This window comes from Sinohyriopsis cumingii, chromosome 6, assembly GCF_028554795.1.
Source record: "Sinohyriopsis cumingii isolate HCF-2022 chromosome 6, ASM2855479v2, whole genome shotgun sequence".
NCBI lineage: Eukaryota > Metazoa > Mollusca > Bivalvia > Unionida > Unionidae > Sinohyriopsis > Sinohyriopsis cumingii.
The window spans coordinates 80539573-80558024 of NC_142966.1; the positions used below are offsets into that span (position 1 = coordinate 80539573).

An 18452-nucleotide genomic window follows, 5' to 3' on the forward strand; every position below is an offset into this window, starting at 1 on the left:
TGTTGTTTTCTGTCAGATCTAATTACATTCTATTTGGAGGTCTCTATTAGTTAACAGTAGCAATACTGAATAGGGATGTACATAATTTGTACAAATTTGAAGGTTTTATGCCAGGATGTTTTCTCTCATATCTTCAAAATTCTGCTGAGAGTTTCGAGAAAAAGTCAAATTTTCAATGAAAGCTATATTGAATGTATAATTGGAATCCATTGTAAACTAAAATGGTTTTCATACCTGGTTGCTTTGTGCAAAAATATGTTTCAATTATGTAAGTTGGTTTTATTTTTTTTAGTAAAGGGCCATATTGGATTGTCGATCAGATGCCTCTGTATATAATTGTAGAGCCTTAATGCCATCCACTGCACTATATTTAAGCTGCTTCTGTGGTTTTTGAAAATAAGCTTTGAAAAATGCTGATAGACAGATGACATATAATGGACAATCCATGACAGATGTAGACCCAAAAACTCATTTGGCTTCATTACCAACTAACCTAACACAAATGCAAGACAACTACATATTACAAAAACAATGAAGCATTTAACTATGTGCAAATAATAAAAGTCATGCAAAGGTCACTAGCTCATACAAAAGTGTAGCCATTATTTCCAAAACAAGTTCCACTTACAATAAGCCTGTGCATGTATTCAGCGGCATCCACAAACTGCACAATGGAATTTTAAAAACACCCCCTCCCCCACACATATGGTTTTGCTTGCATTACAAATTCATGTCTCAAAGTGGAGCTTCAACTAATTTTCACCATTACATCTACAACTGACAAGCAAAGATAGCATTAAATATACTGTACTGTGGCAATATATATATATATATATATATATATATATATATATATATATATATATATATATATATATATATACACACACACACATACAGTGTGACCCCGCTATAACACGGTAGTTGGGAGCCATAAAACCTGACTGCGTTATATACCATACCGTGTTATATGCAACCAAGTCAGTTAGCTGAAGAAAATGTCCCCCCCAAAAAAATTGGGGGGGGGTGGGGGTGGGGGTAATAAATGCGGGCAGTAAATTACATGTTTCGTTGGCACAGTTGCCATCTTAAATTGATGCATATTAAATGAGAAATAAACCTGTAGTAAAAACAGAGAAGGCATAACATAATAGTTTATTTAGAGAACCATGAATTGGTACAAATACGTGAATCCTGTTTATATATAAATGTCTAATGTTTAGCATGAATAGAGTATCAACACCGTGTACTCACCTGTGAACCTCATCATATACACTGAATCCACAATACAAGTGATTCCATCGAAAATATGCACACACACAGCTTTAAAATATTCAATAATTTTGTAACAGGTCATATTAGTCTGAATTCAGTGGAAAAACATAGCACAATCACGTAACGAATAACGAAACACAATTACGTTCCAAGTCGGTAAAAGTTGGTAGCGGTCATAAGCATAAACATTTTCCCTACAAAAAGGAAACTTTCACAGCACAGTTAACGTGTTCCAGTCACATTGGAAAATGCAAAAATCGTTCAGATTCCATCACTTTTATTTAAGTTTTGTACTGACTTCCTCTGAAGAAAAGTTCTTTACTGTTATTGAAAGACTAGTCGGCTTTCTTTGATGAAGGGTGCATGCGCTATTGAAGTCACCGCTAAAGGACAGCTTTGGAGAGCCAAACGTATGCCCATTTCTTATTGAGGCGGCAACATCAAATAATTGTATTGCATGATGGAGACTGGTGTTTTTTCCATTTGTTGAGTACGTTTTCATAACAGTCAGTGCTTCAAAGGTAATCTGTTTCCTTTGAAATTTCAGCAAACTATTTTATCTGGGTACACTTTTAAAAAGTAATTAGCGAGTGGCCAAAAATTCGATGAAAGATAGATTACGAGACAATGCCTCGTCCGGTTGATCTCCGTTACCAGAAATGTCAACAACAAAAAAGCAGATATTTCACAGCATACAGAACTCATGCTAGATGTCAAGGTAAGCGGATTATGATATAATAATGCACTGTTTAGATGGTTTGTCAGTATGGACAAAGAATTTGTTTATGTAACAATAGATAAATTTCAGTGCATTTTATATCCAGTTTGTGGCTTCCTTTCATGGGGCCTCTGAATTTCTGCACTCCAAACCAATGGTTGTATATAAAAGTTTAAACAGCCAACAATGCTGCCAATAAATAACAAGCCACATGGTATGTTTTGCAGCCAATAAGGCAAAACAATCCAAGTTTGTGACAATGGTGAACCCTATGCGATCCCAGAATAAATGTTTTATGCGTTATTTTTTTCTTCTTACTTTTAAGAAGAAAATACTTTTTCGTGTACGAGAATAATGCATATAAAATTTCAGAAGCCATGCCATGATTGTCCTGTATTATTCATATGTGATCTCTTCCCCAAAATGATAAGCAACTTTTTATGGGTATTTTTTGTACTTTTTAAGATTTTTTTTGCGCACAAGAAAAATACATGTATGTTTAATTTCGGGAGCCACACCACAACCGTGTTATATCTGAAATTGCATTATAACGGAGCACGCTATAGCAGGGTCCCACTGTATATATGTAAAAAAATGACAAAAAATTTACAAAAATGTTAATCCCTAGCCAATGTGGCTCACTGCTTCAATTTAGTAAGAAATGTGCGGTTGCTATAGTGTTTGCACACTCTCCCATTGGTATCCCCCAACCAATTTTAAAAACAAACGGCTTCAAGGATACAAAAATGCATAAAACTTGGTCATTTCATTCATCAATTTATAATTTCTAATCTGATAATAGCTAAATAATCAGATGTCAAACTAAAACCATTTTGCATTTTTGCACATGGCTAATTCCTGGGAAGGAATGAAAAATCTTGTTTAGTCCTTTCCTCTTGTAAATAAGACACAAAGCTAAATTATTCTCTGTGATAAAATATGTGTTTTTATTTTGTCCAGTACACTGATCACTTAGAAACTTAGAACTGCAAACACATTACTCACTTCTTTATTTGGCATGTGGGTAACACCTGAATAAGAGTACGGCAAGTCACCATACCAGGCTGTTAATCTGGGCTGAAGATATGACTTGCCATTCTTGACATCGGATCTTTGCTGCCACTGTAACTCATTGTGCATCTCATTAAACATCCATTCTGCCTCATCTGGCTCTATAAAGTTTGGGAAGAATCGGATTCTAAAAGAAAGAAGACTTTAGCACAGCTCCAGTCCTACCACAATAAAACTTAACATTTCAAGTAATAAACCTTAACATTTCATGTAATAAAACTTTACTCTTGACTTGGAAATCTTATGCAAAATATTAAAATGCAACCTTTTGATTGGTTAGAATATGGTTTAACAACATCTGGAGTTCAGTGAAGTTTGATTATCTGTATCTAAAACCTATATTATAATCAACATTACTAAACCATGATGATACATACACACATAAACATCTCCATAGCAACCATCCGCACATTAAAAGCATATGTACACTAAATCCTACTTGTGCACAAATTACAATATTTTATTATGTACCTGTTTATAGGCCAGTTTATACAAACCCCTAAGGTGATCCCTTCTAGATATGTCTGATACTACAAATGTAAGTGAACTAATGGCATATTCCTCAGACCCTGTGTACTATAACTGGGGTTTATGTAGCCAGGGATCAGACTCTTGTTTGGTACCTTAGTGGTCCTGCACTCATTTCTCCATTCCAATACATGTAAGTAGCAGTGCAAATCAATCTAAGCCTGATTGCTTCCTCTAAAGTAGTTTCTCCATGGTTTTCATCTTTCATACCACTAATTGGGCAGTTATAAAGCTCTCTGTATGACTTTTGTATTGAATGATGAAATGGAATCGAACAGCACATCAACATGTGATAGGCCATCTTGCACCAAAGCAATTGAAATAAGGTGTCGGTGTGGGCGTGATTTGGATTTTTAATCCAGCTTCAACAATTTTTCAGTCATATTGCTATGATGTCTGCAGTGTAGCAGTTTATAGTGATGTCTAGCACTGGGGCATCATGCTGCAGACATGTTGCATCATGTCCCACCAAATCACATTATCCAAACACCAGGCCAACCAGTCCTAACATTAAACTCTTAATGCTGAGCACCAAGTGAGACAGTTGTTAGTACCATTTTTATAAGTCTTTGATATGACTTGGCTGGGGTTCAAACCTGCGACCTTTCACATGTGAGGTGGATGATCTAACCACTCAGGCCACCGAGGCGGAATAAGGTAACTTAGAGATGCATCTGGATGGCTTACCCAGCCAGGTCAAGCTGGATTTGAACCATCAATATAAAACTAAACTACATTTAATATACATTTACTGGAACCACCAAATCTCCTAATCCATTGATATGTCTGTGAAATAAACAAACTAACAATAACAAAACAATCATGATACCTGGACAATCCTGAAGGTCCTAAACTCAAATCATACACACCTGGTTTTCTGAAAAATGAAATTTCAATGTTAAAAAGATTTAATTCACAGTCCATACTTTAGTTAATAATTATAAACTGCTACACATAATTCATTAAGTATTTGACTTTGATTTTGATAATAGATCAAATATACCAACATGTACTATTTTTATGAGTTTTGTGCAACACACTGGTTTTAATACTCCTTTCAATTTTCTATTAATAAATCTGAAAACAAAGCCAAACAAGTTAAATCTTACAATATATAGTAGTTAATACAGTACCAGTAGTCAGTACATGTACTAATAGCCAGTACATACATCCAGTAGTCAGTACATGTACCAATAACAATATACAGTAGTCAGTACATGTACCAATAACAACATACAATAGTCAGTACATGTAACAATAGCCAGTACATGCACCGAGTAGTCAGTACATGTACCAATAACAATATACAGTAGTCAGTACACATACCAATAATATACAGTAGTCAGTACATGTACCAATAACAATATACAGTAGTCAGTACATGTACCAATAATATACAGTAGTCAGTACATGTACCAATAACAATATACAGTAGTCAGTACACATACCAATAATATACAGTAGTCAGTACACGTACCAACAATATACAGTAGTCAGTACATGTACCAATAATATACAGTAGTCAGTATATGTACCAATAACAATATACAGTAGTCAGTACATGTAACAATAACAATATACAGTAGTCAGTACACATACCAATAATATACAGTAGTCAGTACATGTACCAATAACAATATACAGTAGTCAGTACATGTAACAATAACAATATACAGTAGTCAGTACATGTAACAATAACAATATACAGTAGTCAGTACACATACCAATAATATACAGTAGTCAGTACACATACCAATAATATACAGTAGTCAGTACATGTACCAATAACAATATACAGTAGTCAGTACATGTAACAATAACAATATACAGTAGTCAGTACATGTAACAATAGCCAGTACATGCACCGAGTAGTCAGTACATGTACCAATAACAATATACAGTAGTCAGTACACATACCAATAATATACAGTAGTCAGTACATGTACCAATAACAATATACAGTAGTCAGTACACATACCAATAATATACAGTAGTCAGTACACATACCAATAATATACAGTAGTCAGTACATGTACCAATAACAATATACAGTAGTCAGTACACATACCAATAATATACAGTAGTCAGTACACATACCAATAATATACAGTAGTCAGTACACATACCAATAATATACAGTAGTCAGTACACATACCAATAATATACAGTAGTCAGTACATATACCAATAACAATATACAGTAGTCAGTACATGTACCAATAATATACAGTAGTCAGTACACATACCAATAATATACAGTAGTCAGTACATGTACCAATAACAATATACAGTAGTCAGTACATGTACCAATAATATACAGTAGTCAGTATATGTACCAATAACAATATACAGTAGTCAGTACATGCACCCAGTAGTTATTACATATACCAATAATGATATAGAGTAGTCAGTACATACATCCAGTAGGCAGTACATGTACCGATAACAATATACAGTAGTCAGTACATGTACCAATAACAATATACAGTACAGTACATGTACCAGCAATCAGTATATGTATCTGTAGTCTATATAAGATCCACTAGGCATGTTGCATGGCTACAAATGATTAAAGTAATATCTACTATTCTTACCCATTTTGTCTCTATGATTTTATGTTATAAACAGTATTTTCTCTGTACGATGTTCTGTATTAAAGACCGCAGAATATTTGTATTAAGTGATAAATACAGTATATGAATAAATTCATATTTAGTAACCTAAGCTGTCAGTTAAAATTGAGTACAATTATGCTTTAAAATCCTGTGAATAATATAAGCTGAACAAATAGATAAGGCCATTTAAACCTTGAATGGAATCTTCATTAGGGCAAATTCTACTTGAAAAAAAGATATTCCTGTGCAACATCATGCATACAAGCCATGTACACACATCATGAATCATAGTGATCTAATTGTAATATGTGCCCCACTGGGTACCTTACTTTAAACTTGTTTTAAAAAACAAATATATTTACTGACCAAATCGAATAATGGGAGTTTCTGATAAGAAACTCATTCACAAACTTGATGAATAATTGTTTCATGGATAAACAGGTATTGACCCATGACCATACTGTACAAGCTTCAAGATGTCCATTGCAACAGGAAAAATAAAAAAAAACTTTACTGCACCCATAATGGTACAATATAACCTCTATCAGGGAACTCAGAAAAGTCTGATAGGAGACCAAAACTGTTCTCCTGACACAAAAGTTCATGAATATATATATATATATATATATATATATATATATATATATATATATATATATATATATATATATATATATGCTGAAAAATGGTGTTAAACCCTAAAACAACAACAATATATATATATATATATATATATATATATATATATATATATATATATATATATATATATATATATATATATATAGATACACACACACACAGCTTAATCTAACTTTAGCTACCTATGTTAACAATATTGGCATCATTATTGCTTGTTAGATGTAACTCTGCCGTTACTTCTATGTACAAGGTAAAGACAAAGCTAAGCTGTAACATTTACAGGTAAACTATTAAAACAGTTAATATGGCATACAATTTGAATGGAAAAGCACAACATGATGAAGTAAAATTGCATGCAAGACCAATAAACAAAACTCTCTTTGATAAGTAAAGCCACGAAATGTTACTGTCTCTGATGTCAAGTTTAAAACAATTAAATTCACACAGCAAAATCAAAATAATTATGACAATGTAAATCCATTAAGCACACAGAAGTATTAACCCATGCTAAGAATACTGATAAATTTTAACACAGATAAATAAATAAGAACTATAGCATACTGACTTCGGTTTTGCAAAAACAGAATTCTTTTAATGAATTAAAATGAAATATCTATGCAATTTGGAATTCGTGATCAGTTACCATGATAATAATAGTCCCTTCTTATAGTCATAAATTACACAAATTTAGTGTCATGGTCAATGAATAAAAAGTACTTCAAAAAGTAAAATTATGGGAATAAAAATTAAATTTTCCTCAACTATGATTGTAATTTTGATATAAACTCTCTCCTTGGACTACAAAAGACAACATACAAATAATTATAGATTATTGCTGTCACAATAAATCCTTTTTATCATAAATGATTCTTATGGGTCAGAAATTATTTGTTATTAAGGTGGACCATTGTAATTACTGTTGTATACCATATATATCTGTGTACAACATATAAACAATTATAAACCAGTCAGACCAAGATCTGCTGTTACATATTGCCCAGTCAAAACAGGATTAATGTTTTTACTATAAACAATTCTAAACCAGTCAGACCAAGATCTGCTGTTACATATTGCAAAACATCGTAGACCAGACACACCATGTCATGTGATAACCTGCAAAACATTTTTTTTTAAATGTTAATTCCCAAATCACCTAATACAGTTATGCTTACTAAAACATGATTACATAAATCTTACATAAAAAAGAAGTGATACACCTTTTCTGACACTGTGATATATGCCCCTAACCTTAAGTTTGTATCTGCAATTTAATGCTGTAATCAATGGTTTGTATCTGCAATTTAATGCTGTAATCTGCAATTTAATGATGTAATCCAGTTTGTATCTGCAATTAAATGCTGTAATCCAGTTAGTATCCATAAGTAAATGTTGTGATCTTCAGTTTGTATTGATAATTAAATGCTATAATCCACAGCTTGTATCTGCAAGGTAATGTTGTGACCTACAGTTTGTATTGATAATTCAATGCTGTAATCCACAGTTTGTATCCATAAAGTAATGTTGTGATCTACAGTTTGTATTGATAATTCATTGCTGTAATCAATAGTTTGTATCTGCAATTCAATGCTGTAATCCAGTTTGTATCTGCATTTTAATGCTGTAATCCAGTTTGTATCTGCAATTTAATGATGTAATCCATAGATGAACAAATAAAGTCAATTAAGTGTAATTCATGACTAAATCATAAATGAAAGTGGATGCTAATGGATTTCTAGTCTTGTTTATAAATAAATTTTAAAGATACAAACTTGCATATTGTTACACTCCATCACACCATTTGTAGACAGTTTTACCTTTGTCTGTCCATCAGTCCTATCTTTGTTACGTTTATTGTTTTGGTCATTTCATGTTCATTGTAGTGGGGAAACCTTGTTAAATGAACACATTTCTAGTTTTATTGAATGTGTGTAGATGTGTGTGTGGTAATGACACGAAATGCTCAGTTTAACAGCCACCATTGATTGGATGTATTTTTTTTCTTCAATATATATTTTATAGCTTTTTAAATCAAAAATGAATTTTCAGTAAATTTTTTTACAGGTTTATAGAATGAGTAGAACACTTCAATTGTACAAAGTCGCTTACCTTGGTCATATGTACCCTATGGGACAACAAATCTCACCTTCCGAGTTTGAAATAATTCATTGTCTGTAAAATGACTTGTATGCTGGACCCATTTCTTGCAGTGCATTATGTGACAGCAGACTGGCTCTGTGTTGTTTGCATAGGGGCAGGTGTTATACACAAGAAAATGAACTTATGTATTTATAGGAAGGTCATTTTGAATAAAATATCAATAGAGAGCCAAAAATTTACTTTCATTTTTGAGACCATAGTGTAGTATGCTATAGTGTCTCATACATTATTTTTTTTTCTTAATGCCATCATACAGCCATTATAAATTTGGATACCAGGCCATGCTGCAATTTTCTGTCTGCCTAAACAAAAGAGAACATGTTCAGAAGAAATATACCAGTAATGCATCAATAAAACTATACATATTAATGTATAAAATGATTGTAAAATGACTATACAAATTATTGTAAAATGATTGAAAAATGACTATAAAAATGAATGTAAAATGACAATACAAATTATTGTAAAATATATGAAAAATGACTATAAAAATGAATGTAAAATGACTATACAAATTATTGTAAAATGATTGTAAAAAATGAATGTAAAATGACTACAAATTATTGCAAAATGATTGTAAAATGACTATAAAAACGATTGTAAAATGACTATAAAAATGAATGTAAAATGACTATACAAATTATTGTAAAACGATTGTAAATGATTGTAAACTGACTGAAAAACGACTGTAAAATGACTACAAAAATGAATATATAAATTATTGTAAAATGATAGTAAAATGACTGTAAAATGACTATAAAATGTGAAACTGAACCACATGTCAAGCACATTCCCAAGTTCAAGGCTTACACAGTATGATTTTGTCATGGATAAATTATATCTGAAGTTTGGTTGGTCAGGGTGAATAAATAGATAATTATATAGAACCAATTATTAATAAAAACACTGAAATTGGTTGAGTTTCTTCCATAATTATTGCAATGTCTGTTTCAAATATTAAGATAAATGTTGTGTCTCTAGTTTAATATGGTTAATGTACCTATTACTGTGTTAAATTGCTAATACATTAAGAATTAAATACATCTGGAAACTGTGTGAAGGTGACAATCTAATTGGGGGAATCAAAATGGCTAGCAAAGTCATAAATTGTTTGACTTGTACACAAAATGAAACATATATTGAAATAAAATGAAAATGTGTACTTTTGCACCACCTTTAAAACATCTGGTCAAAATTAACTATGGTTTCAGAAGAAATATTTTTTTTCCCTTGCAGAATGTTGACTGATGTTACATTAAAGATTTTGATTCAAAAAGTATATATAAAGAAAGGATTTTGATTCAAAACGTATATATAAAGAAAGGATTTTGATTCAAAAAGTATATATAAAGAAAGGATTTTGATTCAAAAAGTATATATAAAGAAAGGATTTTGATTCAAAAAGCATATATAAAGAAAAGATTCTGAACCTACTGGGAAATGAGGATGTTATGACTGTAAAAGACATATACCATATCAATAAAAAAAAATCAGATTTCATAATTTGAATTTTTGAAAAACATGGTGACAATTATATTCTCCCAGTGCTAATAATGAGCCAATCAATGAGAAAAGTTGTAATTTAAGTGTACACAATGACTGCTAAGTTCAGAGGCCTGGAGAAAGCGAGAGAAATGTATTGCTATATTTTTTGGCAGAGGGTTGTATCTACTTGTATAATTTGACTGTTTTACTATTGAATCTGTTCCCTTTAACTTTTATCAGAGACACTCTCCATGACTCATCAAAAATGTTCTGAAGTAGACAGTTGACATGAACTTTTAGTAATTCATTGCTTTTATATTTTGTTGTTTATTGATATATATGATATGATCACACCAACCCTGGGATTCAATATACCATGATCATACCAACCCTGGGATTCAATACGCCATAATCATACCAACCCTGGGATTCAATATGCCATGATCATACCAACCCTGGGATTCAATATGCCATGATCATGCCAACCCTTGGATTCAAAATGCCATGATCATATCAACCCTGGGATTCAAAATGCCATGATCATACCAGCAATGGGATTCAAACTGCCATGATCATACCAACCCTGGGATTCAAAATGCCATGATCATACCAACAATGGGATTCAAAAAGCCATGATCATACCAACCCTGGGATTCAAAATGCCATGATCATACTAACAATGGGATTCAAAATGCCATGATAATACCAACAATGGGATTCAAAACATCATGATCATACCAACCCTGGGATTCAAAATGCCATGATCATATCAACCCTGGGATTCAAAATGCCATGATCATACCAACAATGGGATTCAAAATGCCATGATCATACCAACAATGGGATCAATATTCAGACAAATCTGTCTCAAACTACAACCAACTGCATGTAAAACAAATTGGCCACTTAAAGCTAGGTGGAGGAATGCTATGAACAATATCATCTTGACAAAAAGCAAGTGTTCAAGATGGATGGCCGATCATTGGTGACCTTTAAGGCAAGTTATAAATTACCAGTGATAGTAAATAGCAGTTTAATACATGGGAAAAATAAGAAGAAAATAACAGAAGCAAAAAGACACAAAACTGTATAGATATGGGAAGTACTGCAAAAAGGATCTGACTGGTTGGTGGATGGTGGGTTGACTGACTGTTTATTACAGCTTCAATTTCCACTACCATATATACTCACTTATAAGTCAAGTCCAACTGCAAACTATACAGACCCAGCTCTTCCAGTGCATAATGTTTGAAGTAATCAGTAGAACAACATACAGGTAACCTCTCTTGTTAACATCCTAAATACATGCTTTCGAAAATTCTGCTTATAACGTGATGGTAGCATGGCTCCCATTTTTTCTATTTAAGGTGGCCTCTCTTTGTAACATCTGAAATACATGCTCTCATAAAAGAAGATTATTCGTATCCCTAGCACATTTTTAATCCCAGCACTGCATTTAATGTTGTCTTAACTTCCGAAATTTTCTAAAACATATTGCAGTGTCATATTTGTTAATGAAAATAAAGAAAAGCTATCAGGTTCAGACAAGTAAAAAGATTTTTTAATACAGTCAGCACTGTTTAATGTTTGGAGGAAGTAATATGTATGGCTAGTTTGACATTCTCCGAGAACTATTAAACCATTAAAACATGCGAATTTGATTTCATCGTTGGCTGACTGAGAAGTTCTTCAGATCCACCAATGAGCCGAATTTGGTTTGATTGCACCACCTGCATCAAATGAATGTCGTTGACACCAATGACTGCAAACTCCTTAGTAAGATCAAATCAAACAAACTTAATGGAGTCAAACAAATGTTGAAAATTCAATGCACATTTTCTATGGAAAAATTTTTTGAAACATTTGTTAATGCAATCCCACTTATATTGCGATGTTATCTTTTGGACCCTGAGTGTCGTGTCATAATGGGTTTTACCTGTATACCCTGGTCTGCAGGTGAATTATGCCATGGCAGATCAGGATCTTTATTGTTTGCAGGCTGACTTGACTTATAAGTGAGTGTATAGGGTGAGTTGTGAGTTAAATCAATCTACTAGTAAAATGGTCTTAAACTTCATTTTTACTATTCAACTTACTGTTTACTATTTAACTCTTTACTATTCAACTTGCTGTTACTATTAAACTATTTACTATTCAACTTACTATTTACTATTTAACTGTTTACTAGTCAACTTACTCTATACTATTCAACTTACTGTTGACTATTAAATGTTTACTATTAATCTGTTTGCTATTCAACTTTTTGTTTGCTGTTTGCTATTCAACTTACTGTTTGCTAATTAACTCCTTGTCAGTTCTTCAAATTGCATAGCAAATAAACTGTACCATCCCTGAAATCTTTTTACATGTACTGCAGTAAGCTTGTATTTAAGGTAAGGAAAGCCATACCTCAGGCATGAAGTCATTCAGGAATGTAAGTGCATCAGAAAGCATTATAACAACATATGTGTATAAGAATATAGATTAACAACATGCAGTTATACATATAAAATGTAGCCTTAAGTCATCCCATTTTTGGACAGAAAACTGTTGAGCTAAAATCTAACGATAAAGTTAATTCAATTTTATTCATTAATATATTTTTATATTTAGAATGAATACTTACGATATCACTCTTTCTGGTGGCTTTTCCCTCAATTCCTGAAAGAAATATATTTTATATAATTATTTCTTATGACTATTGATTTTTCAGAACTTTTTTTATGAAAGTACTCTATTAAATATTCTAAGAATGTAAGCAGGACAATTAATGCAAATAACAAAACTGTGCTGAGTTGGAAGATTGCCAATAGTCACAATAGCCAATACATTTATGATCATTAAAATATCTGGACATTACACTTTGAAAGTATGGTTGTCGGTGTACAACCAACATAAAAATTCTGCTTGCCCAGCAGATTTTTCTTTGGTAAATTACTGTGGCTTGGTAAATTACTATGGCTAGGTAAATTAATGTGGCTTAGTAAATTACTGTGGCTGCCCCCAAGACTGCAGTAATCAAAATTATTCAACACCTTTTGTCATATAAACAGTCAGTACTACTTGCACTCTGTACTTGTAACTCTATCATTCCGGCTAATGGAAAATGTCATACAAATTTACAAACTGATTTAATCGATCTGAGACCAGCAAAATCAAGAAAATCAAACAATATACTCTCTTGAAGGTGTCTTGTTCTCTGTCATTTTTTTCTTTAAAGTTAGCCACCCAGAACTAGAAGGGTATCCAAGTTCTCTGTTTATCCAAGTTTACATCATTATGATTCTGGTCATTGTTAATCCAATGCCATTAGTCTAAATAGTCTGGAGACTGTAGCTTTCCACATGGAATTTTTGTTGAACTGTTACCCCACAAGCCAATACAGTATTAAACAACAATAGCATGTCTCAGTATTAACACTAATCCACTATCTGACAGTTTGTTGTCTATGTCTGTATCATTAATCATCACAATTGTATCAATTATCAAAAGTCTGTGTTGCCTACAGCAATAGTGGAACCCGTATCTGGCTAACTGAAGCCTTCAGTCATAATTTTAATCATCCAAGCTCAAAATAGTGTGGAATGAAATATGTGGCCTCCGTTCTGGACCCAGTTAGTTTAAATAACAAATTATGACTACATCCTACATAGCAACAATATGATGTGAAGTAATGGTCTATTACCTCAATACCTATAGTTTCTGATAGGGGTTTACCTCCAAGGTGAAAATATGAAAACCAGCTCAAAATTGTTAATGTTTAAGGCTGGCATCAAGACATACTTCTATGCAGATGGTGAACAGGCATCCAAATGCACCTTCATCTTTATTGAATTGAGGCAATGAAAAGCATTCCATTGGACTGCTATACAGGAGTCCAAAAGTGCTAACCTGTATGTCCTTAACTATTTTATTAATCTACAGTATTTACTGTGTTATCCAAGTACCTACCAACCTTCTGCATTTGATGAGGTACAATAAATGCTAACAGTGCAATTATGGGCAGGTGTAAAACCATATATTAAGTAAATTACAGTCAACATTATCAAATTAGCCTTCTTGCTGGTGAAACACACCTGGTGTACAGCCCCCATGCACTGATTTCCTTACCAATCATTACAAAAAGTATTGGGCCTCAGACCTGTATTGGCCATTTGGAAAATATCACATTTGCCAACTTCACAAATAATCCAGAATTATACATAAGAATGTACTTTAACATTTATATCACTGTCGACAAACATTCAATGCTTTTGTGCTGTGACAGTTGTAGAAATGTGACAGTATTTGCAAGGTATTAGCTTCTACTCACATGGCAGAAATCTGATGACAATAAAATAAAGTGTCATTGCAAATATGACCACAAGACTAAGAAAGTGCCAAGAATCCTGGGAAAATGAAAACAAATGGCTGGGAAAATTAACACACATGGCTGAAGTATTATGCTAGACAGGCTGTGATGTTGTGTTCTTTCTGCACTGAGTATTCAAAGAGATACAAAAGTGCATGGGTACTTCATTCATTGATTGGTATAAAAACTTTCATAAATTGTTGTTGGAATCACACAATGCATGCCCCCTACAAATAATGACAGAGGAATATGTGTTAGAACAAAACGTTGGTCCATCAGAAGCAGAGAAAATATCAACCTAAATCTGATGATGAATCAAATATAGAAAATGATTACTAACCTTCATATTTGTTGTGAGCCTTTTAAGTGAAATACAGTAACTGTTGCTCGTTTTAAATTGATGTTAATAAATGTTGAATGAGCAACTGAACTAGTTTCTGTTTGATTTTAGCAGGATAAGTGAAATTTAGGGAGTATCAGTACAATATACTTTTGGGGATCTTGTGATTTATTGAAAAAAAACTTCTTTTTTTCAGCCCAGCTACGTATATTGTGATTGACTTCATTATTTAACATGTCATACATTTTTAGCTCTAGTTAGCCAACTGTCACATGTAATAAGTGTCAATTTCAACACACCAATGAGAAAGCATTATACTAGATTATAGCCATTCACTGTGTCAAGTAAAAGATGAAAGAAACCGTTTTCATTTGTTGGTGTGTTGATAAAAGACAAATATTGTCAAGTCGTGCTACTTTAAGGTTCATCCTGAGTCTCATATTACGGACTGTGGTCATCATCAATTGAGTAACTAGCACAAGGATTAGTGTAGCCTCCTACTGACAGCAATCACCCAACACTACACTACAGAATAATATGGAGATATTTTGGGCACCAATCTTTATGTGCCCAGATGGACAATGTGAGGATCTAATATTTATCACTTAAAAGTATGTCAAATTCAAATATAATATTTAAAATGAGCATTATATATATATATATATATATATATATATATATATATATATATATATATATATATATATATATATATATAATTTGCCTGACTGGGCTTTCACATTGATAAAAAGGGTTAGATGGCATGAAGTTTTAGTTGTCCTGGGCAATAGATTTGTTTTACCACTTAATTATTTTCCTGTCTGAATAATTTATGTATTAATAACTTCTGTTTTTTTAATAATATTTATCAAATTTCTTTTGGGAAATGTAATATCTATGTTGTCAGGACTATGTATCAACATGTCTGGCAAGATCCATGCTGGTTGGAAATGGTTTACATAAAACAGGTTGCATTATATCCTTGCTTATTAACAAAGAACACTTTTAGGACATTTCTGTATTTGATTTTACAAACAAAGAAGTCAGGTCATTTCCAGTGTTTTGTTTTCTATTTGCTTGAAAGCTGTTTCAGTCTGTTTATTATCTACATGCACAGCTGATGGTGATCTACAAAGAGCACGCTATCATCACCAGTGGCTGGCTGGTATGAAATTTCTGTCAATTCTAAGCAATATCATGTTGCTTAAACAGGCTGTGTGGACATAAAGTATTAGCGAAATCAACTGATTAAAACTTAAAAAATCTCAATAATCACTAGAAATTTATTGATGACCATGAGTCAAATTATAATAATTCTTACAAATTGATGACTGGAGTGAATTCAATTATTCAGATTGTTTCATAATGAAATGATAATCTTTGACAATAGTATGTATTGCCAAAATAATATACATCTATTCATATTTTCTTACATTTGAAAATCTGAATTATAATCTATGTTATCCTTCAAAAAATACTTGAATTGATATCAACCTTATAATTCCAATAAAGGCAATGATTGCCCTTAATATGGAAAAGAGCTGAATCACTTACACTGGGTTCAGGAATTTAATAAAAAAATACCAATCTCTGTAATACTGGTCAATACACAATAGGTATGAAGATCAAACTGACTACATCCAATATAATAATAATAATAATAATGAGGACTTTGTGTAGCACCTAATCTTTAGAAGCTCTAAGCGCTTTACAACATTAGACAACACCTATAACATAAAAAACATATATAATGATATGATTACAAAAAACAAACACAATGAAATTAGAAAACAAAACAAAACATGCTGAAATATTTAAGGTATAAACATTATTAGGTCTTTAAGTTTGTTCTTGCAGTTGAAATAAGTGAGTTTTAAGAGCACTCTTTAATGGGATCAATGTGTCTTTGTATCTAAGTTCAGTGGGCAATTCATTCCATGTTGCTGGGCCCTGGTATGCAAATGAATGTTGTCCATATGAGGATATAAATGGGAATATCTGCCTGTTAATAAAATTCAGATGACAAGAACTTGTGAAATAAACTTGTCACTGACCTATGCATCAAACATAAATGTCAATCTAGTTACATAAACTTACCTTAAGAAGGTAAACATGATAATAGCTTATATTCATGTTTAAACACTTTATATCACACTAGTTAATCCACCTTACATGTTTACTGAGAATACGAACTGTCTACAGAGAGTCTTTAGACTGCATGATCATTAGTTATAGTTACATTCCAACTAAATCTTATTATTTGTTCCTGGCTTTAGTTATGTATCACTGACAACTGTTATACAGTCTGAATATACAGCATCTGACAAATTGGAGGGTCAAGACGTTTGGGTTAATGACAGTAAGACTGTTACAAATGATCAAGTATGGTCACCTCCAACCATTAAATTCCTGTACACCTCCATGATGGCACAATAAATCAAGGTCCAGCTTTTAATATTTGAAGGAGGAAAAAAAACGAAAAAAAAACAACAACAAAAACAATAACACTAACGAGCACAATGTAGGACTAGAACACAATGCAGAAATGTTATTCGTCGTTTTTTCACTTGGATTTTGTTCAAACACTGAAGTCATTTCTTTACTGAAGGGAAATTCTAAAAGCAAACATAATATAGAGAAGTTGTTCCCCACCTGTTCCATTTATGTTTGGCCCATATAAATATAATAATTAAGATAACCTGTGTATTGTCCTCATAAACAAATCTCTTTTCTACTGGCTGATCGACGTTTTTGCCAAACCAGTTGGGAAGCTTTTCTGGCTTAGGTTTATCTCTATCCGATCTAATGTTTGTAGGGGGCGCCCACCCTCCCTGGACGCGGCTTCTTCGTTTTTTATCTGAACTCATCACTACAAGTATTTTGTTTCCAAGGGCGCAGACATTTTGTCAAGCTCTTTGAATGAGATACATTTTGACACAATTAGCAAAGTACTCTTCACGAAGTTCATAAACCAGTCCAAATGTCATCCACGTGAAAGAAGCGCTTGCAGAAAGCTAATATATTTTAGAAAGTAAGAGCCCGTTAATTGAAATTTACACCATGAAACTTTAATACCAGGAACTTGTTAATAAGAAGAGATAATTTTAAAAAAGCAATTAAGTCCCAAACCTTTGTATTCTTCCAAGTACTTTCCCACTTTTGTTTTTGGTTTAAGAAGAAAATAAATGCATCAAAAATGAAATTTAGGTGCATTTATATTTTTTTTTCACAATAAAGAACCCTTAAATAGCATCAAGATCAGATTAAAAAT

The 18452-nt window shown here is 32.4% G+C and overlaps 1 protein-coding gene across 7 annotated transcripts in view; it reads right to left on the reverse strand.

Moving 5' to 3' along the window:
- LOC149797312 (alpha-ketoglutarate-dependent dioxygenase alkB homolog 3-like) overlaps positions 1 to 18146 on the reverse strand; it is a 34793-nt gene extending 16647 nt beyond the window's left edge. For all 7 annotated transcript variants that reach the window (XM_089962033.1, XM_089962031.1, XM_089962030.1 and 4 more), the window contains exons 1-4: positions 17881 to 18146; positions 13117 to 13151; positions 4422 to 4469; positions 2999 to 3191 (exon numbers count right to left, since the gene is read on the reverse strand). In XM_089962033.1, coding sequence (XP_089818159.1) covers positions 2999 to 3191; positions 4422 to 4469; positions 13117 to 13151; positions 17881 to 18048 — 444 coding nt within the window. In that variant the 5' untranslated portion in view covers positions 18049 to 18146. The remainder of the gene's footprint in view (positions 1 to 2998; positions 3192 to 4421; positions 4470 to 13116; positions 13152 to 17880) is intronic.
- Between the last annotated feature and the right edge of the window lie 306 nt (positions 18147 to 18452).